The sequence below is a fragment of the Mustela lutreola genome, chromosome 4 (assembly GCF_030435805.1).
Source record: "Mustela lutreola isolate mMusLut2 chromosome 4, mMusLut2.pri, whole genome shotgun sequence".
Classification (NCBI taxonomy): domain Eukaryota; kingdom Metazoa; phylum Chordata; class Mammalia; order Carnivora; family Mustelidae; genus Mustela; species Mustela lutreola.
The window spans coordinates 4,314,713-4,340,264 of NC_081293.1; the positions used below are offsets into that span (position 1 = coordinate 4,314,713).

At 53.7% G+C, this 25,552-nt stretch overlaps 1 protein-coding gene across 11 annotated transcripts in view; it reads right to left on the reverse strand.

Moving 5' to 3' along the window:
• Window positions 1-4,983: 4,983 nt before the first annotated feature.
• The window catches only part of PTPRE (protein tyrosine phosphatase receptor type E), a 151,928-nt gene continuing 131,359 nt past the window's right edge, over window positions 4,984-25,552 (reverse strand). For 5 of the 11 annotated variants that reach the window (XM_059172833.1, XM_059172839.1, XM_059172840.1 and 2 more), the window contains 11 exons: window positions 25,165-25,284; window positions 23,874-24,037; window positions 20,040-20,175; window positions 19,576-19,725; window positions 19,183-19,276; window positions 17,937-18,013; window positions 16,919-17,053; window positions 13,760-13,885; window positions 12,900-13,066; window positions 11,123-11,258; window positions 4,984-7,965 (listed from right to left, as the gene is read on the reverse strand). In XM_059172833.1, the coding sequence (XP_059028816.1) occupies window positions 7,891-7,965; window positions 11,123-11,258; window positions 12,900-13,066; window positions 13,760-13,885; window positions 16,919-17,053; window positions 17,937-18,013; window positions 19,183-19,276; window positions 19,576-19,725; window positions 20,040-20,175; window positions 23,874-24,037; window positions 25,165-25,284 (1,380 nt within the window). In that variant the 3' untranslated portion in view covers window positions 4,984-7,890. The other 6 variants (XR_009353209.1, XM_059172834.1, XM_059172836.1 and 3 more) reach the window with 6 other exon arrangements.

Consider the following 25,552-nt stretch of genomic DNA (forward strand, 5'->3'; position numbering starts at 1 on the left):
CCTTTGCCCGCCGGGCTGCCATGATCACGTTCTGAAGAGCGTTGTTTGGGGTCACACGCAGGGGGGGCTGGGGGGAGGACGCTCCGGCAGGGGCAGGTGGTGGCTGAGCCGGGCTGGAGGGTGGGGGATCTTGGGCAGCAGCAGAAGGGGCAGGGGAGTTGAGGAAGTGCAGCCCTGAGGAGAGGCTCTTTATTTGAGTGTGTCCTTGTGGCAGCAAAATACAAGAAAACGTAAAATAATGGGATTTTTCTATGATTAAGCTGTTCTGCCAGTACTCCAAATTCCGTAGTAATTATGAACCTTGCATAGAGAAAAATTTCAATTAGCCACATGCCTGGGGAATGGGACATACTGGTTAATTAAAAAACTAGGGTTCAGTTCTAACCAAAACCTCACCGCGGTGAACCGGCTCCTCTCCTCGCCTCTGTGACGGTGCCGTGTTTCGAGAGCACAGGGCGGCTCTCGTCTGGGAGGCCTGTAGACACTGGCTTAGGAAAGCTCCTTGGAGCCAGTGCTTGACAACACCCGTCCGAGGACACACGTTTCACTTGGCCTTTTGGGGGACAGCATCAGACAGCTGGTAACCAACCAGGCCAACTTCCTGCCTGAGAACAGGGTGGGAGACCTACTTGCTGGGTGGTTGGTGACATCTCCAGGCCCGAGATTCCAAGCGAACAACATCCCATCTGATAGAAAGTTCTCGGGGAACAGAAACTATTCTTACTTAAAAAAAAAATTATTTATTTGACAGACAGAGATCACAAGCAGGCAGCGAGGCGGGCAGAGAGAGAAGGGGAAGCAGGCTCACTGCGGAGCAGAGAGCCTGATGCTGGGCCCGATCCCAAGACCCAGAGATCACAACCTGAGCCGAAGGCAGAGGCTTTAACCCATTGAGCCACAGGTGCCCCTATTCTTACTTTTTTTTTTGTAGGTATACTTTTTTTTAATTAATTTTATTTTTTTTTATAAACATATAATGTATTTTTATCCCCAGGGTACAGGTCTGTGAGTCACCAGGTTTACAGGCTTCACAGCACTCACCATAGCACACACCCTCCCCAGTGTCCATCACCCCACCACCCTCTCCCGACCCCCCTCCCCCCAGCAACCCTCAGTTTGTTTTGTGTGATTAAGAGTCACTTATGGTTTGTCTCCCTCCCAATCCCATCTTGTCTCATTTACTCTTCTCCTATCCCACAGGCCCCCCCATGTTGTGCTCTGACCGTGCCAGCTGCTGACTTCCTTTAGGCCAGACCCCCCCCATACACACCCGTACACACCTAGTAACACACGTACACACTCATAGAGCACATAACTCCCACACAGTCCTACACGCCTACTCCTATTCACGCTACATTCCTAGTGACACACACTCCCATCCACATACTCGTACAAACACTCCTACATACAAACCATGCACATGCGCGTGCGCACTGCATTTGTCTCTGCCTAGGACTCTCCCCACCCTTCCACCCCCCCCCCCCCCGCCATTTCACAGAAGGTTCCCTCTAGTCCTGAGCTCAGCCCTGGTGAGACTTCTCGAGGAACTGGGTCACCCGTTCCCGGGCTGGCTTGGCTGCCCATGCCTTGCCCGGAGGCCGCCTGTGGCGCGCGGCTCTGGGAACGGGAGCCGCCGCCTCTGCCGGACAAAGCTCCGTCCTTCCGTGAAGGGCGCACCAGTACTCCCCAGCCTTGTGTTCCACTGGCCCCGGCCACACGACGTGCCCAGCCAGGTGTGTGTGACATGAAATTTTAAAACCCACAGACTTAGGCTTTTTATTAAAGGAAGGGTGAGGAGAAATGGAGGCACAAACACGAGCCCAGAGCAGGGAGCAGCACACTGGGGCAGTCAGAGGGTCTGCTTTGCCAGCGTGTCCACGTCTCCATGAGTCTGCCGTGGTGGGACCGCGACTTTTTCTCCTGGCCAGTGAGCCCTCCCATTAGCCTGCGGCCCTCGCAGGTAGAGACGGGGACCGCGGGCCCCTGGTGACATGGGATCAGTCTGGGCAGAAGGGGTGGGTCCAGGGACTAGGGTTTGGGCCGTGGCTGTCAGACTGTCTTTCCTCTGGCCTCTGAGCCCGATCCAGAGCCTGAGAGAGAATGTGGGGCTCCCTAGGGGTGGGAGCAGCGGGGAGCGCATGGGTCCCGAGGAAGAGTGGTCTGCCGCAGGTCGAGGAAGGGGGCAGGCGTCTGCGTGGGTCTGGAACGATGCCTACCAGGAGGGGCTGAGGAAGAACAGAAGGGAGGGCCTCCCATGATCCCAATACAAGTCAGGACGGGGAGCCTGGGACTCCGTTGCCCAGCACTCACCGACAGGGTCATGGCCTCCGGGTTGTCACAGAGGGATATCACAGATGTCAACTCCATGAAGCAAAGGCTGCCTCTTTACATGGCTGGGATCCTGCCGTTTGCTGGGCCTTCTAGGCGCTTCCCCTAGATGAGCTGCTGGAATCATCTTCCCTGACACCATATTCCAGCCACAGTTCCAGAACCCCCACCCCCGAGTCCAGGGCTGTGTAGACGGCCCAGGCTCCCAAGGGCTGGTCACAGTCCTCCCTGTCTTGGCGCCTCCGGCCTTGGGCCATGAACATCCAGTATCTGTAAATCGGGAGTTCCTGACTGTTGGTCTTTACAAAGGAATGGAATGCCCGTGACTTGTTCGCACAAAGCCCTCCTCGTGTCTCCATGATGATTTCATGGGAATGACAGTTCTATCTGGTATGCTTACTGGGCCCCACAGAGGGTCCTGCTGTTGGGCAGAATCGGGCCATGCTCACCGACCCAGTCTGTCAGCTGGTGAGTCCCAGAGCTTCCTGGGCGAGGGGTTTAAGCAGCCATCAACGATAGTCTTCTACTATGTATTGAAGGGAAATATTTCTGATTTGAATAAAAAAGCGTTGATGTCTATGTGATAAAAAGAATCACAATAAATCGATGAGAAAAAGTCAAGTGACTTTTTGGAAATGGATTAAAAAATGTGGAAAACGGATAAAACATGAATTGGTGATTCACAGATAAACTGCAAGTAATGAAAGTGTGAAAAGATGCTCCACCCACTGGAAGTTAGGGAAATGCAAGTGGAAACAAAGTATGACTTTTCTGCCTTGCAGTTTTGCAAGAACTAGGAGGTTTGCTCATACCCAGCGGTAGTGATGCAAAGGGAAACAGGCACCAGCCGCGCCACACGTGGCAAAGGAGTTGGGACATCTTCTGGCAATTTAGCAGTTACTATTTATATTTAAGGTGACATATATTAAAATGCATATAACCCCGACATTTCACCCCTAGGAAGTTCTCCACGAGACGTACTTTGTACCCTAGAGCAAATGCACGTCTGTGCAAGTGTTTCCATCACGCCACTGCAGCATACAAGCCAATGTCCTTCATGGAGGGATGACCATCAGAGTTTGTGAGGTTTGGAGAATTCCAAGTAGCCCTTTAAAGGGGGCTGAGGAAGCTGCATATGTGCGGACGTGGCCAGATGTTAAGGCAGAACACTGAGCAAAAAGGCGATTCACACAACTGCCCAGAGGGGACAGGTTTTGTCACTTCTAAGATGCAAAGTTTTCACATAGGAGTTCTCTAAGTTTTGGATGTATCTCATCCTTGAGTCCTTCAGTGCTCGGAAATGCCACGTAGCCTGGTAGAAGGCACGTCCCTAATCTACACCATTCAGGCCCAGCCAGGTGTTAAGCTCCTTCAGCCCCTGGCTAACTGGCTCCCTAACCTGCCAGTCTGTTCGAGGTCATTAGCATGTGAACTCATGTTTGAATGTTTCCATTTGTTGGGATGGGAAGGAGGGGAGCCCCAGCAGCCTAACTTTTCTTCCTTTTCTGAGGCTGTGGGCTCGGTCAGGCTGGTTGAGTCACCTGGTCCCTTGCTGTCTGGTTGATGACCATTCCTGCCCCCACCATCCCTCTCCCAAACCTCTCCTGTCTGCACCTACACTTTTTTCTGGTCCCTTTATCCCAGGTCCTGCTATACGTAGAGCTGAGAAGAGACAGGCAGACAGACCCATGAGGAACACCCAGTAATTAAATGGCCCATAGGAGCAAATGGTATCTCACAGCAGGTGATTTTGGGGGCAGGAGGAAGGGGAGAGGGAATGAAAAGGTTATAAGATCATCTATTTTAACAAATATAACAAGCCTTATAACATTTATGAAATAAATTCAACAAATATTAAGAAGCATAAGGGGGCACCTGGGTGGCTCAGTCAGTGAACCCTCTGCCTTCGGCTCAGGTCATGGTCCCCGGATCTTGGGATCAAGCCCCGCATTGGGCTCCCTGCTCAGCAGGGAGCTTGTTTCTCCCTCTCCCTCTCCCTCTGCTGCTTCCCCTGCTTGTGCTCTCTCTCTCTCTCTCTCTCTGTGTGTGTGTGTGTGTCAAATAAATAAAATCTTTAAAAAAAACTAAGAAGCATATGTTTAAATTCCACATTAGTCCCAGAATATCTGAAAGAGGATGTTGGCGTGTGGGTCCGGGAGGAAGGTGAAGGCGGAGGGGTGCAGAGACAGATGTGGGGATGACCAGAGACATACGGATGTGCAAAGGGAGGTCGGGCAAGGTTTCAGGTTTTAGGAGGAAAAGCAGCAGCATAGGAAGGACGTTCAGATTCCCCCTGGCCGTGGACTGCCAGCATTCTTTCCTCTTCCCTGGGACTCGGAGGACCCAGTGCTCAGAGCATAGATCCCTGTTTGGACTCCAAGAGGAGCACAGGCTCCCAGAAGGGCGAGTTTTCACTCCGTGCTGCACACACAGATCACGTCTTCTGAAGAGCGGCCGGAAACTTGGGCCAACCCCCTGGCCACCATGCCCAGTGTCCGGGCTGTCCTCATGCCAGAGCTGAGCTAGATTTTAAAAGTCCTAAATTAATTGTCTACATAAATCAGTGTCTACCTCCTAATGAATGTCTTGTCCGAAAGGAAGTAAGGCACCGTTTGAATGCAATGAAGAGATCTCACAGAAGAAAGAGACACAGGCTGGAAGTCAAAGTAAAGATTTATCCTTGCATCAGAATGTTTTAGATCTTGCAATTTGCATATACAAAGAATTCAGCAACATTCACTGGCATTATAATCAGAGCAAGATCAAATTATAGATGTAATAAAAGAAAATATGATCGTTGAAATGGGAATACATACATACATTATAAAGATTGCACATAAATTAAACACAACTGAGTTAAACAAAAGTATCAGTAATCATACATTTTAAAAATAACAGGGGCATGTCTCGGAATGCTGAAACAGACATGTCAGGCTCATTTTAAAAAGTTTTTAAAAACACATAAAAATACCTTTTAAAACACTGGTATGCATTCTTCATTCGTCTAGCACATGGAGAGAAGCAGTAAAGTGGGTCACACAGTGACCGTACAGCTTGTCGATCAGAACGGTAGGCTCCTAATCGCTATTTGGCATATGAATGCAACCGCATGCAACATACAAAACGTGAAGGGTAGGACGCGGTGGCGGCGCTGTGGGGCCGTTTGTTATGTACAATGGACCGACTTTGACCGAGGGGGAGGCAGAGGTCAGTTTCCTGGCTGACGCAGAGAGCATGGCCAGTCCCCAAGTGCCCAAAGAGACTGGGGGGCCTTGGACTGGGGGCAGGAGCTGGGCAGAGGCCATGAGGCTGCAATTTCCGAGCCCCCAGAAAGGCAAGTCCCTCCAAGGGACCGCAGCTTCTGCTTCGTCTCCAGAACCGGAAGGGCCACAGTGGGTGCCAGGTGCCTGCAGTGGACGAGGGAAAGAGAAGAACACACACGGGGCACTGTCCCGAGGGCACCTTGGGTAAGGTTGACCTTAATCTCCATCCAAGACATGGCAGGCAGGCCTCTGAAAGGCCGGTCAGATTCTAATGAGGGTTCCTAAATGAGACCCAAATCCATTCCCTCGGCTGACTTTAAACCCTCACATGCGATATTAGTCACCTTCGTCACAACTGGCCCACTCCGTTTCTAGGACTTGGTGCCAAATGAAAGCTTGGTTCCCTCTCTTCTCCATCAGTCAAAGAAAGGCTTTGGACTCGGGATTTTAACAATGAAAACACATGGGACCAGCTGGTGTGTCTTGTGAAGTTCCCTCCATTTCCCTCTTGACCCCAGTGCATCCTAGCTGTACCAGGAAGGAGAGAGGGGGCTGCATTCAGCAGTGCCTGCGTGGCCCAGGCATGCGGCTGGCGGCGGTGGTGGCCATGGTCGCCACGTTGGGCTCATGGCCTTCCAGCGGGTCCCTCCTCTTGCCCAGGGGCAGGGCTCAGAGGAGCAGCGGAGGCTTGATTACGACAAGGCTGCTGTTAGCAGGTAACCAGCCCTGGAGCTGCGGGGTGCACCCCAGGGAGGGACACAGGATGAACAGGGCAATGGGAGGGGGCAATCACTTCACTTCTCAGCGGAAATGTCACATAAGGCCTTTATATTTCTTTTAAAAAGCAAAAAAAAAAAAAAAAAAACCAAAAAGCAAAGAAAAAGAAAAAGAAAAAAAAAGTACCCCAAATGTACATGTTAAATGCTTTTAGTAAGTTAGAGCAGCTGTCATTCATAAATAAATATATATATAATACATATACATTATATATATTATATATATTGTGCTCATCTGCTCCCGAGTGGCATAGAAAGATCACTGTCATTGAGTTAAACTTTTCTACATTCATTTCCCTCCCCCTCTTTTTTTTGCCCCACAAGCCGATCTTGTCCGGCAGTGAGATCATTACTACCCAGTGTCAAAGGGCTCAGTAGTATTTCCATTCAAAAATAAGTTAGCTTTTAGATTTAAGGATTTCTCTCTCTTTTTCTTTTATTTAAATATTGGGGAGTGGGACTTCTAAAAAAAAAAAAACCTGTATAAATCTAGATTATAAGATTTCTTTTCTTACAAACAATCTTAGCTTTTACAAGATTTTTTTTTAATACCAAAATGTTCCTCAGAAAGTTGAAAGCGTAATTGCTTGTGGTTTTCTCCCCAAGCGTGTGCTCCTTGCGGCTGTGCAAGTCGCCCGTCCAGCTTTATCTGAACGTGAGGACTGGGAAGTGGCTGGTGCTGGGCGTCTGGGAGAGCTCAGACCAGCTGAGGGGCGGGGGCAGAGTGGGAGGCGAGGCTGAGAAAGGCAGTCGGTGGGATGCTCAGGGAGTCGTCTGAGTCAGACGCCCAGACAGACCGATGGCAGGTGGCTATGTGGGAGCACAGCCTGAGAGCTGGTTTCGCTGGACCCAGAGCCGTGCGGGAACCTTTCCACCCGTGCCTACATCGCTCCTCTTCAGGCCAAGACGGCAGGGACCAGGCCTTGAGTAAACGCATGTCTACGGGTCATCCTGCAGCCACCAGCGACGCTGACGTGTTCTATACCTGAGATCAGGCTGTAGTCTCTGATCTTTAAAATGTGAAAACCAAGCACACGAGTTCCAACAGAGGATTTCACAGGATTCCCTGTTTACAGTGTATCTATCCTCATGAACATTTCACCTTCCCCCCAAATGCCACTGCCCAGGACTGTAAAAACAATGGCAGGAAAGAGAATTTTCCTGGTTCTTGAGTCTCGACTGCTTTCTTAACAGCACAGGCTTTGTGTTTTCTCTCCTGCGGAAGCACACGTTGCATATTCAGATTTTTAACATTTAGAAGTGCTGCACGTGTGAAATTCAACAATGGGCTGCATCTGATGCAAAATTAACATATTTACTGGTATTAGCAGAAATATATTTTATGGGATATTACTTGACCTTAATACATGGTTCCAGTTTTTACAGCAAGTGGCCTTCAAAGCATAACAAAATATACACAGAGAAATTAGGACGGGCATTAATGTCAACTATGAAATAAATTAACATGATTTTTATAAAATATACTGACCATTAAATTAAAAAATATTTTAAGGCAGGAATTTTCATTTGAAATTAGCATAATCAGAAAATATATCAATAAAATCTTGTACCACTTTGTAGCAGAATTCATACTGTTCCTGAAAAAAAAAAAAAACAAGAATACATTAAAATGATACATTTTTTTTTAAGTCCATTAATTTAATTGGGTGAAACATTTAAAAAGAAGACATAAAAGAGTGTGACCGGTTACAAAATTTACTTTTGGGGCACTTCAAAATGAAGCTGGATTTTTGTTGTTGTTGTTGTTATTTTTAAGATTTTATTTATTTAGAGAGTGAGCGGGGTGGGGGAAGGGCAGAAGGAGAGAGAGTCCCAAGCAGGCTCCCTGCTGAGCGCAGAGCCAGGACCCTGAGATCATGACCTGAGCCGAAACCACGAGCTGGACACTTAACCGACTGAACCATCCAGGCAGCCCTAAAGTTATTGTTTTATATGGAACATGTCGATGTTTAGCTTCAGCTTGTCGTATTTTAGGGCAGTCTGAGTAAAATAAAAGGTCTTCAGTTTTCATATTTAAACTGGAAAACAGGTATTTTTGAAAAATCAATGAGAGAAGTCGGGATACTGAACTTCACTGCGTCACAAAGAAGCAATCTGTGAAAGTTAAAAAGGATGAAAATCTAGGCTACTTTTTAGTTTAAGCTTACTCTAAAGAGGGGACACTGTTTTATATAAATTTTACTAGATTTCAGGAGAATGTTGCCTCTCTCCGTCTAAGGCATTCAACCCATGAGAACACGGCCGTGCACCTCTTGTCCTCCCCCGGCTCTTGGAGCGGGTGAGGCAGGGAGCCGGGGCGTGCACGGATGGAGGGGAGGATGGGGGTGGTGACGCAGGACCTGTGGCGTCCGCCAGGACTGGACACTTCATGGGAAGCCCGGGAACAGGAGCCCAGGGCAGCTGCCGGAGAGTCTGGAGCTCCGCGTGCATGACAGTCAGCCGGCAGAACGAAGAGGACCCCAGAGGTTTGAGGAGCAACAGGCAGCTAACCTGCCTCTCAGGTAAGAGGGTCTGGTTCCTTATGGACCAGGTACTTGCTGGCAGGACCAGGTACTTGCTGGCCGAGTGGTGCTGGGCAATTGGGCCCTCGAGGGAGGGGCCCGGGAAGCAGGAGAGAGGGAGTGTGGCTCCCCAGCCCCGCCCATCTTCTCTCCCAAATTTGGAAGTTACTTCAGCCTCACATCAAAGCTGCCTCCCGTCCTGGAGGAAGTGGAAGCACCATTAACCCCTTTCTGTTTTAGCAGCAAACACAAGAGCTCCCTGTGACCCATCCACACTGAGTCCAAGCCACTGGTGCCCAGTGATCAATGGTGTGTATTTTGGCAATTTGTTGAGATGACACAGGCCACACCTCAGGTCACAGACATTTCCCATCAAAGCACAAAGCTCCCAGGAAAAAAATAAAAACAAAAACACTTTTTGCCTTGGAATGCGTGCTGCCCTAAAGCCTGTCTCAAGAGTCTTGCCGAGTGGCCAGCAATTGGCTGACTTTCCAAGTCAGGTTACAAACACTCTGTTAAACTGTGTCACCAGACCAGAGGGTACAGACCCAAGCCCAACAACAGCCACGGGCAGCTTCCCAGGGAGGGGTGCGGGGAGAGGTGGCAGTGGAAAGAGCAGAGCTGAGTCAGGACGGGCGCCTGGAGAGAGGAAACGTGGGCCAGACCCGAAGATTCTGTGGGAGTTGAGGTCCCTTCGAAACCGAGGGAGAGTTTGCATGCTGAGCCAGACTAGAGATGTTCTTTGCCACGGTCGCCAGGGGCCTGCCCAGGTCAGGCACTAATGGGCCCCCGACGCACACACACAAAGCAAACGTGCACGTCAACTAGAGGCAGGTGCCATCCCCCGCTTTCCACAGATAAAGAACTAAAGTCCAGAAAGTGGAAGGAGCTTGTTCGAGGCTGCAGAGGCACGAGGGGGCCAGCCCTGCGTTTGAGATGACAGCCTGAAGTCTGAGCATCGAAGGGAGACCCTGGCTTAGCTTTCCTGTTTTCTGGGGGCCATGCAGGACAAAAGCTACCCCCTCTGCCTGGGGAAGCCCGTAGTGGACTTAATAGCAGTCAGGAAAGAAGATGAAAGACTGTGGCTCAGAATTTACAACAGAATGTTTTTGGAGGATGTTCCCATGCATTATTATTTTGATTTTGAAAGCCCTCCATGGAAGGGTCTGCCTCCGGTTTTTCCACGCCCAAAGTCAATCTTTCATGTTTGTGATGCTGCCAGGCGGTATTAGCTAGCAGGAGGCTGACCTGGCTTTTAGAAGGACTCCTCTAGCATCTTCCAGAGCTCTACTCTAGCAAGGAGGACTGTCTGCACTGGGGTCAGGGCTCTAAGGAGAGCGAAGGGGCCCCCAGCACCATCTCCTTCCTGCTCTCAGTCATGGCCTGGCCTCAAGAGGGGCACGTAAGGCAAGGGTGTAGGGACCCGGCAGGCACCCCGTTTCCTTCAGTCATAGCGGTTCAAGCCTGTCTGTGCTTTGGGACCACCAGGGAGAGCCTTAACTATCCTGATGCCTGCCTGGGTCTGAGCCCCAGAAAGCGTGAGGGCAGCCTGGCCGTGGGGGAGTGTGAACTCTCTCCAGGCCTCCCTGGGATGCCCTCAGGGTGAGAACCATGCTCTGCCCAGCCTGGGGGTGGGAGGGCAACCCCGCTCGCTCGGTGATTCTAGCAGCTTCCCCCGCAATGGGAAGGTTCTGGAAGCCTCTCCTGCCACATTCTACGCCTACTGGAGTCGGGATCCTGTTAGCCATGCTGAGTAAGTGCACAGGGAGTGTAAAAACGGGAAGACGAGAAAAATGACGGGTTCTAACAGTTTCTGAAATTGTGCTTATTGGGGTAGAACCATCACCAAGCTTGGCGAGGAGGCACGTCTTCTGCAAACCAGGAAGTGTGTGGATTTGTCACAGGACGCAAGACATCGGCGCCAGAAAACGGTGGAAGAGCCGCGGAGACCCAGCGAGCTGTCATCATCGGTGCATGTGTCCAACGGGTCTCAGAGTCGAAGCCATGAGTTCACCCCTCCTCCTACGTACTGCCCCGGGGACAGTCCGCAGCAGACGAGGAAGGAAGGGGATCCATCAGGCTTCACCGCGCAGAGGACCATGAGCTCTCTCCCGTGGGAACTCACCCGCCTCCCTCCCCACACACTCGAGCTCCTTCAATGGAACAGACGTCAAATCCAATGTAAGACCACTCTTGACCCTTTCAGAAACATCCCCACGGCTCCGTCTCTTACCAGGGTTTGCACCATATGCGGTCTCTGAAGTCGCAAACTCTTCACAGCTTGGAACACGTCTAAAAGGCCCTCGGCTTTTACTCGTTCCAGAATGTTGCTGAGCGCTATGAAGGTGCCTGTTCGCCCGGCTCCAGCACTGGGGGGGGGGGGAAAGTGCTTCATGCAGACAAGCACACTCACGCTTGGGGAGGGGAAAGGGGCAGCCCACAGCCCATCCGTACACATCCACGCAGAGGCCATCATCACTGAAAGCGAGCAAAGTCTGCGTGTCTAAGGCTCACGTACACGGAGCAAGAGCAGGAAACATGAAATTCCCAAAACTTGCCCTGTTGCAGCCGAAAGGTGTCTCTCGAGCTGGACTGAGACCGATTACAAGCTTTCAAGCCAGGGCGACAATGTCCCTCCTCCCTCGTGGAGACCGGTGGTTGTCAGGGTGCGGTCCCCAGGACCAGCAGCGTCAGCACCACTTGTCAGAATGGCAGACCGGCCTGGGTCAGGACTAGGGAGAGGTCCTCTCTGGCTAGACTCCCCTGTGCTAGCGGCCGCCTTCAGAGAGGTGCTGCTTCACAAAGGGTGAGGCCAGACAGAGGACGGCCCCTGCCAGGAAGGGTTAGACAAGGAACGCTTCCCAGCAGTGGAGATCTGGGTCTACTCCGTTCAAGATGATCGTCTTCTTGCTGTGCTGGATGAGCCTACAGGAGCAGAGCCCGGGCACCCCCTGGAGAGCCGAGAGAGCAGGCCTAAAGTGGGCAGGTCCTGCTGACTTCCTCCAGAGGCCTCCAGGCCCCCAGTCCCGCACGTGGGCTGGCTCTGACCTGTTTCCATGACCTGTCCCCGCCTCTGCCCTGTGCAACCTTGTTTTCATCTTTGCCTCCCTGGTGCCCTCCATGTGCTAAACTGTCTGGGTCCCTGGAGGCAGAACGCAAAGGAACGGATTTCTAGTTTATTCCAAAGGATGCCTACAAAGCGCCCTAAGAACCAAAAACCGTGTTCTGTGCTCCCTGTGCTGGCCAGGCCAGAAGTGCACCCAGGCTGGTCCCAGGTGAAGAGTTCCAAACCTTCCAAGTTCAGCCCAGGCTCTGGCGGCCCCAAGGATCAAGGGGGCAATGGCAGGCATGCAACCAGCAGAAGCCGCAAGTGGAAGAAGATTTAGAACAGCTTTAGAAGCAAATCAGCACCCCCGAGAATGAAAATGCCCCAAACTCCTGATGGGGAGAACTCTGGAGTGGCGGCCAAGGCCTCCTGCTGGCATGGGGGAGGGGCTGGCCTGACCAGGACCTGGAGCCGGCACGTCTTTGGATTTGGATTTCGCCAGATTCACCTTCCACGCTCGCCACATGTCCCTCCTCGGGCCTCCCTGGCACCTGGCTTGGGAGCTCCAGGAAAGTCTGCCCTCCATGAGGATGTGCTGTAGCCCTGCCTTGGTTCCCAGAGCTCTGGGGGGAGGACAGGGTGGGGTGGGCACATCAGCCAGAACCAGCACATCTTTCAATGTGAACATGAGCAGCTGAATTTTGGGAACGGGTCAGTCTGAGCTATGTTTGGCTGGTCTGGGGAGGACTTCAAAAGCTCATGGAAACGTGTGTTTGAGTCATTTCCCTGCTCCTCCTCCCACGAGGTCTCCTGTGTGTAGCTAAGATGACATTTAGACACCTAAAGCTCTCTGTGTAGGGAAAGTCTCGGGGACCAATGCCATGTGGCTGGGAGCCGCAGGCTGGGCGTGGGGTCTACATCCCACCAATCACCAGGAGGGGGCGCCCTGGCCCCGGCGGCTCACCTGCAGTGCACAGTGATGGGGTGGTTGCCCGTCTGCTGCTGCTGCTTCTGCACAGCCGCGATGAGGTCGATCATGCCTTTGCCCTCGGCAGGAATCCCGATCTCGGGCCAGCCGTGGAAGTGGAACTGGCGGACCATGCGGGTCTGCTCCTCCTGGTGGGCCAGGGGCTGTGGGCAGGGGAGGGCGTTTCTGCTCATGCAGCCCTGATCATCCAGGAACAGACCTACCCTCCCAGGGAGCAGGGCCCAGGCCTGGGGTCCTCCTGGGTCCTCCGACGGCTGGCACAGTCCCCCTCTGGCTGGACTGGGGGTCCCGGCCAGGCTGTTTGTACGCCGAGTGCACCCCAGAGCAGAAGGCCACAGAATGGGGAGCAGGATACACAGAGGATGTCCCCAGAGCCCCCGCTAGGGCCCGGCGGACACGGGACGGATCCTGGCAGCTTCGCTTGAGAAAACAGGATCGTCTCTTTCCTAAGAAGCCAGGAGCCCTCCTGTCCTAGACGCTCTGGAAAAGCCTGGAGAGGCCTCTGTGGCTTCATCCACACCACCTCGTCGCCCTGTCCCCGCCGCTGCCATTTCTCCTGAGCGGGTGTTTGTGGCTGTGGAACGCCTCTTAGAGTTGGTCACTCTGCTCCCCCATCCTCCCTCGTGCTCCAGCAAGGACGCACACGACCACGGAGGTCCAAATGTTAGAGGCGATCTGCCCCTATTCACACGCTAAAAACTGATCCGAATGCACCAGTTAGAAAAGCCTGGAGGAGCGGGATGTGCTGGGACCGTGGTAAGGACCGGGGTAAGGAGCCCCCGATGGCCGCTTCGGGGCCGTCTGTCCACGAGATCCCACAGCACCGGCGACAATACCTGATTGAAGGTGACCAGGAAGTCCCGTATGCTGATGGCTTCCGAAAGCGTATCACTTTTTATTTCGATTGTTATTTCGCCATGAGTCACGGAGCCCTCTGTCGGCCAATACTGGTAGCATTTATCCTTGGGGGATAAAATGAAATTTTAAGTCTCACACGAAATAATGCCCTGTTAGCGGTTTGATATTATGCTGCAGTATGGCTCTCAGACCGTTTAGCACATCTCATCTGACACAGTAAATCAATAACAAACACGAGTATGGATGCCGGCTAACACCTGTTGACCAAGGGAGTCCAGAAACAGGTGTGTATTCGGAACTTGGATACAGGAAGAGATTATCCAATCAACGGAGCTGAGAAAACCCATTTTCCATGTAGGAAAAGGGGTGTGTCCCTGACTCACACTCTACCAGGACTGATAGGAACAGTCCAGCCCTCTTGGAGTTGGGCAGTGCACAACATGCCCTACCATATCTGGTAGCTTTGAACCTTCATGAAAGTAAACCCAGACAGGTTAAAACTTAAAAGTCAAAAACAAAACTGTGAGAGCCCTAGATGAAAATGTCTTTTCTTTTGGGGGTACAGAAGGACTTACTAAAAAACAAGACTTCAAAAGAGTGAACAACCCACAACTCGAAGATTATGACATCAGATTAGAACACAATGAGGGAACCTGGGTGGGTCAGTGGGTTAAAGCCTCTGCCTTCAGCTCAGGTCATGATCCCAGCGTCCTGGAATCCAGCCCTGCATTGGGCTATCTGATCAGTAGCGAGTCTGTTTCCCCTACCCCCGCCTGCTTCTCTGCCTACTTGTGATTTCTGTCTGTCAAATAAATAAATAATTTTTTTTTTTTAAAGAGCACAACAAACTTCCCTTCATCAACCAACATGGCCAAGAGAGTGAAAAGACACGCCATCAATGGTGACAAGATATTTGTAGTTCACACAACTGACAAAGGATTAGAATCAAGAATATGTAAAGAATTCTTACAAGTCAACACAAGAACAAACAACTCACTAGCAAAACGGGGAAAAGGCCTGGCCAGGCATCTTGCAGAGAGGGAACATGCTGTCTGTAAATGTTTGAAGTACGCTTGACCTCAGAGCAATCAGAGGGATGCCAGCCAGGGCCTAGGAGGGGTGACACATACGCACGCCTAGTCGGTCAGCAAACACGAGGAGCCCTAACAACACTAGGGAAGTCAATGAAAGATCTCTCTCCTCCATTGACAGTGTCCACTGTAGGAACTATCCTGTCAATTCAAACTGTCACTCTCCAATGTAGCATTCTGTCCCTGGAACAGGCTACTCCTTGTGCAGCACGAGAACTGTAGGAAAATGTACTAGTAGCACCATTTGTAAAAGAAAAAAAAAAAAAAAAACCAACAAAACACAATTGACCCAAATGCCCATGACAGGAGAAGGGACAGATAAATGGATGCAGGGTGCACTGTGTGCGGTGAGACACAAGGACATACTGAGGAATGAGCCACGGCCACAGGCATCAACGCAGGAGTACATCAGAAGCATCCTTCTGAGTGTGGAAAGCAAGTCCCGGAAGAATACGCACTGTAATGACCCCCTGATAGAAAGTTCGATAGCAAGCAAAACTGAACAGTAGCCTTAAGACATACACGTATAGGATTTCTGAAAAGCCAAGACCACACCCACAAGGATGGCTTTAAAAAGATCAGTAGTGGGGCTCCTGGGTGGCTCAGTTCATTAAACGGTTGCCTTCGGCTCAGGTTATGATCTCAGGGTCCTAGGATCAAGCCCTGCATCAGGCTTCCAGCTCAGGGAGCTCCCCTGCTTCTCCCTCTCCCTCTGCCACTCCCCCTGTTCTCGCTCTATCTCAAATAAATTTTTAAAAATCTTTAAAATAATAAAAAGACCAGCAGTAATAAGTGTTGGTGGAGAAACTGGAAACTTGTATACTCTGGTGGGAGTATGAAACGGGGCAGCTGCTGTGGACATTCTTCCAAACGTCCAGCCAGATGAGTTCGAGAGACAGAGTTACAATGTGGCCCAGCAATTCCACCCCGAGGTGTCTACCCAAGAGAAACGAAAACAAATCCATGTAAGAACTCCAACATGGATGTTTCCAACACGATTCACAATAGCCCCAGAGTGGAAACAACCCACACGTCCATCAACGGACAAATGGGAAATAAGAGTGGTATGCCCAAACAAGGCGGCCCATACAACGGAAGGCGAGTCGTCAAGAGAAAAAGAACCTATTTTAACATGGTTAAAACTAGAAAACATACTAAATACAAGAATTCAATCACAAAAGACAGGTCATATGATCTCATTTACAGGAAATGTCCAGAACAGGTGAATCACAGAGGCGGAAAGTGGAGGAGAGGTTGCGGAGGAGGAAGGAACGGGCCCTGGCTGCGCACGTGTAGGGCGTTTGTTCTGAGACCGACCCAGCCCCATTTGATTTAACAGAAGGAAAAGGGCTCATGGAAATGATCTGGAATTAAATAATGATGATGTTTCACAACTCTGTAAATATGCTAAAAATTGCTGACTTGTACCCTTTAAAAATATGGATGGAATAATATAAGTATTATAACTCAATGCACTGTTTTTAAAAGAAGCAAAGAAATCAAAACATGGGTTCAGGGTAGTGGTTCTGTCTTGAAAGAGCTCCCAGATAGGTGACCATCACTGACCAGAGTTTGTTTTTTCGTTTGGAGAGTGGGTTCATGAGCACTTACTGTGCTGTTAACTGAACTCAGTAAACAAGGCCCGGATGGAGCTCTGGGGACAGGGAATCACTGACTCATCCCGTTCAACCAGGACACCGTCCGTAAGGTGCCCATGTCAATGTCTATGTCCTTACGGCTTGAAGAAAATGAGTAAATGTTGTTTTGTTCAACAGGTTTTGATCAAATTTGTATTTGCGGAGAAACACAATGACAGACTTGCGAGGCTGGCTAAAACGTTGGGTAAGACCAAAAGCCAGTGTGGGTGGCCATGGCTAAGCAAACGGGATCTTTATTCCATGTCCTGCCTGTCTCCCGCCTGGGCCGTGGCCTGGCCTCTGCAGCTGATCACCGGTGGGCCCATCACAGAGGACCGCCAGCGGGCTGGGATGCCGGAGGTGCACACTGCCCCCCCAAGGGCCCGGGCCGGCCACGAGCGCTGCTGACCTGCTCTCTCTCCTGGACCTCCGTCAGCATCACGACCGTGTGGCACTTCCACTCCCACACCATCCTCCAGAAGTCCTCCACGGTGTGCGCCAGCGGCCCCTGGGTGGCGATGAAGTAGTCCTTTTGTCGGTAGCCCTTGGAACAGGGACAGAGATTAGAGTCTGCCCTCCTCTCATGCCGGTTCCTGTGCAGATGCAGGGGTTGGCTTAGGAGAGCCCAGGGGCCGAGGATGGAGAGCATCCTCTGGCTTCCCCAGCTGCACCGAGCCCCCGCAGGCATGCATGCACACGTACACCGTGCCACAGGTCAGGGCACCCGCTCTCTCCCCTGCAGCACCCGGGGTCCCCTCTGAGCAGGTATGGCGAGCCACACACACACGCACACAGACCCTGGTCCCCTGCGACACCACCCGGGCTCTGCTCTCCCATCTTTCTGTGTTTTGGCTCAGTTAGCCTCGTGGGGGTGGACTGGGTGTGGACTTCGAGGAAATGAATTCAAACCCAGTTCCTCCACGCAGCCCAAGCGACCTCCGGCACAGTTTTCTCGTCCACAAAGGGGAGCTCGACGCAGACTCGGCCTCTGTGTCTGTCCCCACCCGCTCCTCGGCTAATGCCACCGTGCATGGAGACAGCTGGTGACCATGCCTTGAACACACAAGCACGTTGTCCCCATGGAGCGGGTCGCAGACAGTGCAGGACAGAGAGCCACGCAGTGCTGGTGGGTGACCCGAGAGTATTAGGGATAGAATGGAAAAATCGCTGTGTCTTAAAAACACAACGGAAACTAGCAAATTACTTAGCAGGGTGCCTACGCTTTCTATTCCCAAAACTCATTATCCCTTCTTTTCTTTTCTTTCTTTCTTTTTTTTTTTTTTCATGCAAGTCATTCTGTTAACAAAATATTTTGGATTTCAGGATTCCTTCCTGATTGTGGAAAGCAGTTAATCAGGAGTCTCTGTGATCACAGACGAAGGAAACATGCATCTTCGCAAAGCACGTCCGGGGCGCCCTATACTTACATCTATAAACGAGGCGTTGATGTAGTCTGTGTATTCCTGACCCCTTTTCATGGAGAGGATCACCCGGTTGAAGTCATCTACGAAACAGGATGTGCCTTCAGTGAGCACACACGCCAGCCCTGCCTTGCGAACTTCAGTGTGCTGCTACCAGCTTCCGAAATACAAAACTTATGAATAAAATTGCTATGTCAAGCCAAGTCCCTGGAAGGTTTACCTTATAAAATAGCTTAATTAAATTGGCCCAGAAAATTATGTTTTGGTAGGAAAGAAAGCTCTGAAAATATTGCAGTTAACATTTTCATCTGTCATGAATTGAAGTAATTCATACCACAATAGGAGCATTAAGAATATTGCATTTCAGGGACGCCTGGGTGGCTCAGTGGGTTAAAGCCACTGCCTTCAGCTCAGGTCGTGATCCCAGGCTCTCTGGGATCGGGCTCTCTGCTCAGTGGGGAGCCTGCTTCCTCCTCTCTCAGCCTGCCTCTCTGCCTAACTGTGATCCCTGTCTGTCAAATAAATAAATAAAATCTTTCAAAAAATTGCATTTCAGGAGGGAAAGGACTATGGACAGGCAGGCAGCCCGGAGTGGCGGCCACAGCCACCAAAAAGCCGGGGTCTGAGGCTGCGGCAGGCTTCATCCAGCTCCAGTGCCCTTTTGATGCTCGGTGACCACGAGGGCATGTCCAGGACCTGGGGTCCACCTGCCACGAGGCGCTCCCTCTCCTCAAAGCAGACCCTCTCTCTTCCTTTCCTGCAGTTCCTCTGATCCCTGTGAAGTTCTCTGCTTCCCCCCTCAACAAACGTAGGCATCTTTCCTCCCGCTTACCCGGAACCTCAGTAGGCTAGGGTCCTGACAGCATGCCGGCCCGTTTCCCGCCTCCCCTAGGCCTGGAGCAGGACCCCCTCCCCCATGTACAGGCTTAGGGGGTGACTGGCTGACATAGGAGTCGGGTGGCCCCAGAGTCATGGTCAGAGCAAATCTCTCCACTTCCAGGACCTGCTGCCTCTCTCATCATCTGCGTCCCCTCTCATGAGCCACCCATCTGACGCCGAGGACTGTCTGGGTCACCTGTCCTTGCTTCTCTTCCCAGCCCTCGCCATCACCCCCAGGAGCCCTTAGCCGCAGGCCCAGACGGTGTCTTGCCCTGGGCCCTGGCTCGCAGAAGTGGGTGGTCAAAGACTTCCACAGGGTGCCGACCCCAATCCCGCCTGCCCTGAGGGCCGGAATCCCCCGGGGCTGCCTTACATGGGATGATCTGGATGACCCTGGCCTTTTTCATGTTCGCAGGCAGGTTGCCCGTCCTCATGTTCTCCTTCATGATCCGGACATTGGTCAGTTTCTGCAGCCAAGAATCCCGCAGTCACAACACGGACACCCGCGAGCGAACCCCTCAGCCCCGCACCAACACCTCTCTCGAGGTCATCTGTTCATCTTTCTCCACCTTCAGCTTTTTCCGTGGGCACGACACCCTCCCCCATGAGGGTTGCTCTCCTGTCTCAAAGCCCCTGATTGTTCTCCGCCCTACGTTACGGCCGGGGCAGCCACCCTGCTTTTTCTGGGGTCCAACAGGAGGGCAGTGATTGAAAGCGGTTCCTCCGACCCGTCAGGCGTCTTCCCCCTGGGGTCGTTCCCACGTACCCGGAACTCCTCCTCCAGCCCGATCTTGTCGAAGTGGGCGGCGGTGCTGTGTAACGTCTGCAGGTGCTTTTCCAGGGAGGACACGTCCAGCTCGGTGTCCCCGTAGAGGTAGTACTCCAGTAAGGCTTGGTAAATGAACGTGTACTGCATCTGCAGGGACACCCGAGCACCCAGGACCCTCGCGTGCGCCCTGCTGCCCTGGGGGCTTCCCCTTCTGCACGCGTTGCCTAGGGAAGGAGGTCTGGGGACAGTCAGGCTGACAGCCATTTATAATGACCATTTATGGCGTCGAGGAAGGGGAGTAGGTCAGCTGGCACTGTTGACCGTAATGTCCTCACCAGGCTCTATTATACATGTGCCACATCTGGGACAGTTGTGTCGTTTGGGGGTGGCCCAGGGCTCCGGGTTCGCTCTGTACCGTTCACACCAGGACGGATGCGGGGCCGGGGAAAGGCGCTACTTACGTCCGTTTGCACCATCTGAGGGCGCTGGTTGCGAATTCTGGACACGAATTCAAAGACATCGACCTTCTGCTCACTGTGCATCATGTCCATCATGGCATCGATCACGATGAAGGTGCCTGTCCGGCCCACGCCAGCGCTTTCAGGAAAAGGGGAGATGCCCCACTGTGAGGCACAGAGCACCCCACCCCACCCGCAGCAAAGGACGGGACCGCAGAGCTGACCTACCTGTGCACCAGGACAGGAGGACCGCCCCGCCCACCCCTGGGGGACTCCCACCGCAGCCCGCCACACCCCCTTTTCTCCATCCATGAAGAGCAAATCTTGGGCGCAGCCACCAGAGGGCACCATAGTCTCAGTGAAATTATCCCAAATCCTCCTCTAAGAACTACAGAAACTGCTAAAAGGAGCGTCGGAATGATCTGTTGTAGCTGCTGCCCGCGACGTTGTGCGAATCGTCTTCTTCCGTTGCCAAATGCTATCTTGTTGTCACGTGTGTAAGTGGATTTTTTGAAATGTCACACTTGAAATAGCTTTTCCAGGTTCTTTACAAAAAGGGGGTTCCCAGGCTAGGTCGACGGGCTCTTGAGCCATGGTCAGCCGGAAGGGGAGGCACCAGCTCGTGCTCTCTGGCATGAGAAGGAGGGTCTCTGCATAGCCATCTCCTGGCTAGGAAGCGGCCCGACTAGATTCTTGGGTTTGAGTTTCCTGCCCTCCCAACGCACGCCCCACAGCGCCTCCAGGACCTCGGGTCGGCCCTCCCCCACCTCCTGTCCTGGGTGGGTCTTCCCCAGACGGTGGGGCCAGGCATGTTTGTTCCCCAGCTCCCAGGACAGAGCAGGCACTCAGTGGTGCTCAGCCAACACTCACTGAACGAGTAAACCCTCGTGAGGCGGCCTGGTGTGTGCAGCGTCTGTCGTGAGAGCGGGCCTGCCCCCTCCGGCCCCTGCAGCGTTAACCTCTGTCATAAAAGGAAAGTCACCTCTCTAACAAAGACTCACAACTTCAAGAGTGACGCCCCCCCCCTTTCCCCTTTGGGAGGGTCGGGGGGAGATACTGCTCTTCCTAGTTAGTCTCCGAATCTGGCCGAGAACAGCAGCGAAGACCCTCTTCCGGGCCAGACGCCCTCATCTCAGGAGGGAAAGCAGGTCAAACACAGGCGCCCTTTGGGGAGTCTTCGCTCTTACAGGTGCAGAGCCCCATGAGACACCGTACCCAATACGTATGTGACGGAGGCCACAAAATCACCTAGTGCAAGGCAGTCAGGGTCCCCGGGCCACTTGCGGGACCCCTCGCCTGACCCAGGGTGCAGGCAGGAGAGGCCACCTCGCCACTGGGACAGGGGCCGCACTGGCACCCCAGGAAAAGGCTGAGGCCAGGTGGTCCTTTGGCCAGCCTCCATGGGGATGTGGTTCCTAAGAGGACTCCGGCAGAGAATGTCGTTCTGGATGAGTGTGTCCGCAGGGATGGAAACCAGGAAGAGCCAGAGCCCCGGGCCCGACACCGCTTAAAACTGAGGAGATCCGGTGTGAGGACGAAGTTGGAGGCGGGGCATGAAGTCAACTCCACCCTGAGTCTCTGGGAAGGGGAGGGCGGTCCAGCCAGCACGAGCCCTCTCCCCCACCTGCCAGCTTCTGGCAGGCCCGTACCCTTTGGCAGGAATGCCTGTCATCACATGACCGCAGTCAGGCAGGCGTCCAGAACCGCCCATCTGCCCACACCATCCGGAGTGGCTCACAGGGGCCTGGGCTTGGGAGGGGAAGGACCCACCAGGGAGAAGAGGGACCTGGAGAAACCAGAGACGGAGGGCGCCCCTCCTCCCCCTTCCCAGATGCTAAAACCCCGGTGGCCAAACAGAACATTAAAGAAGGCCAGAGCACCCAGGAGGCGCGGGATCTGGGCGGAAGTAAAACATTGCCACAGGGAGACAACCGCATGCTCGACAGCAAAGGCAGAGACTCGAGGCCACGGACAGGGACCCGGCATGAAAATAAGATAAATGGCAAGTGCAGGTGTCCTGGGGCCCTGATGTGGGGAGGAAGTAAGCAGAAGAAGGAGACTGGTCATTCCCTAAGTTCTCCCATGCACGACAGACCTGGATACATCGGGGACACAGCAGGACTGAGCCTGCTCCCTGCAGCCGGCCCTGACCCAAACCCAGAGGCCTTTTCTTTATCCTCCCCCCACGCCCACCATCCGGAGCTGAGCGGCCAGTCACCACCAGGAGCCTGAGCCAGGGAGAGGCGGCAGCGGGAAGGGTCTTGTAGGGCCTCTCCTGCCAGGACTTCTCCGGCTCGGATTCTGGATCCTGAAGACAGGCTACCGATGTCCCCACGGTCTCTGCCGCAGCAGGGCCCGGATCTCCGATGGGGTCTTGGAAGTCCCTGGGCAGGGACTCAGGCCCTTCGGTCCAGGCCTGCCACCTCCCGGAGGAGGGAGGGCCCTGCTCACCAGGCTGTCACCCTGATTACACCTGTGTTGGCCATTACAGACAAGGCCATGGGGAGGATCTTGGCACTGCCAAAGGACAAAGGGGACAAAGGACAGAAGGCGCCTGCACACGTGATTCAGATGCTCTGACTCCATCACACAAGTGTTTGGAAGAAGCCACATGGAGACTCTGGCTTCCGTGAAGTCTGGGCAAGAACAGGAGTGGCCGACAAGGACCCCAGGCTGGGGCCAAGCAGGACTGGCCCGCAGATCCCCACCCCAGTACAGCTCCTGGGCAGGGCTAGCAGGGCCGGCCCCCGCGATCCTAGACACCACCTCGCTAAATGCACGGTTGCCCCAGGGTCCCTCATCTCCCAAGGGGCAGGTCCAGGACTCCCTCCCCAGCCAGGATGACCGGGCTTTCCCCTTTGATCTCCAAATTGTCTGCAGACTCTAACCAAGCACCCACTGGGAGGATGGGGCGTCTGGCGAGGGAGCACTCTTCGTCTTTCTGTTTTTGTCGCCAAAGCCAGCATGGGCACAGGCCAGTCTACCAACTCCAAGTCCAAGGCCTTTTCTTGGACATGACCTTCGGCACCAGAAGCCAAACTGGGCATGGAGATGTAAGACACAGAGGGGATAACTTGTGCCCTGCCGCTATGGCTCCACGAGTTCCAGAAGAAATGAAAGCTCAGTATGAAAACCACCAGGGACACCAAGGTGTGCAAAGACAGAAGACAATTTGCTCAGGAAAATGGGCTCACTTTCAGAAGCTGCTTTTCCACAACCCAAGGAATAATCACAGTGTTGACAGCTTATGCCGATCTTACCTTTGTGCAAAGTTCACCCCTGGGGCAAGTCCAGGGCCCTCCAGGATGGTCCCTCCCACTGCAGAGGAGGAGAACGCAGCTGGCAGGAGAAGGGGCAGCCCAGACCACAGAGCCAGGTCTTCAGGACTTCCGGCCCTGGACAGCTGCTCAGGGCTGCTATTCGCTGGGCCTGGACCGTGTCCCCCAGCCCCTCTGAGCACTCTTGTCTCAAGACAGAGGTCTCCCCATAGAAGTGTGGTTTCCAGCTCTATCCTTAGAGGTGACTTGAGGGTCTCTGGGGGCAGGGGAGGGGAGGCCAAGTGAACCTGCCCAGAGCCCCACTAGCTCCCTCTACCTGGCCTCTTGGCTTTTGTCTGTGCTGGGTATTGGGGGTTCCCCCTCAGATGCCGCTAAGCAAAGGGTTCTGCTCTCACGGAGTGGGCCACACGACTCCCCAGCTCTCACCCCAAGGGGGTCTCTGAGGTGTCATTTCTGTCTCCAGTGAGTAGACACTGCTTCATTCCACCCGGCCTGCCCTCCTGCCCACGCCGGCAGCGGCCCACAGAACATAACCCACGACGGCCCCACGCGGACATACCTGCAGTGGACCACGATGGGCCCGGCATGGGCGGGGTTGAGGGCCTTCACTTTCTTCAGGAACTTCAGCATCCCGATGGGGGTGAAAGGCACTCCGAAGTCGGGCCAGCTCGTGAAGTGCAGCTGGGAGACGAGCCGTGGGGCTTTGCAGCCATCGGGGAGCTGCTGCGGGGGATGGGGAGGTGTGAGTGGGGGCAAGGGCCCCTCCCCCAACACCACTCTCGGAGGATGCTCCCTCCCGCCCCTGCCCCACCCCACCGCCTAGACCCTGGGCAGCACGGAGGACATGGGTGGCGCGCTACCTGCGGGCAGGACCGGCAGAGTGGGACCTGCAGCCTGTCCAGGCCCACGGCAGGCTGGCCCTGGGCAGCCAGACACATCCAGAAGCTGGCCCTCGGCTCCCAGCCCCCACTGCGAGCAGGGCGGCCACGTCCCCGCCGGCCTGGCAGCCCCACTTCCTTCCCGCAGCAGCGCGCCCTTTCACTCCTCACGGTGTCTTAATTTGGAGGGCCTGGATGATGGGGCCGACCAGCCCACCCACAGCCTGTGAGCGCGGCTCTGTGCCCCAGATCGCGGAGGGCTAGCTGGTGTACACACAGGTGCACGTGCACGTGGGAGTGTGACCGTGAGGGACACAAGCAGGGGACAGTAAGAACGATAAAGCGCGTCGTCTTCCCTTCGTTGCTGCGGCTTCTGGAAACCTCATCGTGCAGCTCACAATGCCACCCCCTTCCTCTGACTCCTGACACCGTGACCTTCTGTCTTCCCTTTTAGAGATATATCTGTCTGAGATCTCTGCTCACGGTTTTGGACACAGGCATCTGTATGGAAGAATGCCTGGCATTCTTTTAGGCAGGGATGGAGCGGGGATGGGCAGGAAATAAGTATGACAAACACTGAGGACGCTACAGAAATACTTTTGAGAGTGTTAAAAAAAAAATCCCACCTTACCACTTCAGCGTGTGAAATGACATCATGCTACTGGGCGTGAACCGCCAGTCCTGGGGCCCCTCCCCCAGGTGACAAGATGGAGAGGGGGGCCCGGGGCTGCATGCAGACCCCTGGGCACCTGTCTCCTCCTGCGTAGATCCACATCCTCAGTCCACTAAGCCCGACCCTCTCCCCTTCCTGCACGTGGCCCTCCCCAGCCCCGACTCAGCGAGAGCTCCTACAGCACCGGCAGAGGGGGGGGGGGGCAAGTCTTCCTATTAAAAAAGTAGACGCATATTTGCTCCTGACACTGCTCTCCGCAGGACGGCCTTTCCAGAAAGCCAGTAACTGAAAGTGCTTACGGACTGTATGCAGAACTTCCGGACGGTGTAATCTACCAGAACCACGCAGTCCTCCACGCACACGCGGATGTTCCCGTAGGTCCAGCATCCCTGGTCCGGCCAGTACTGCGAGCACTTCTCCTACACGGGATGGTTGCACAGAGATAACCAGGTCTGGGGGCGCCCCCGGCCCCGCCATCGGCACACACCAGCTTCCCTCAGGCGGTTCCCGGAGCTGGGAAAGGGCTAAGAATGCGAGGCCGTGCAGCTGCTGGGGGGCAGTCCCGAGTCTGCTCTGGCTGAAGCAGGGGCCCACAGAGGACAGGTGCCCTGCACACAGAGGCCTGTTTCGGTACCAGCCCTCCCTCTGGGCTTCCGGTGGCTACACGTGGGAGACTGTGAACCTGCA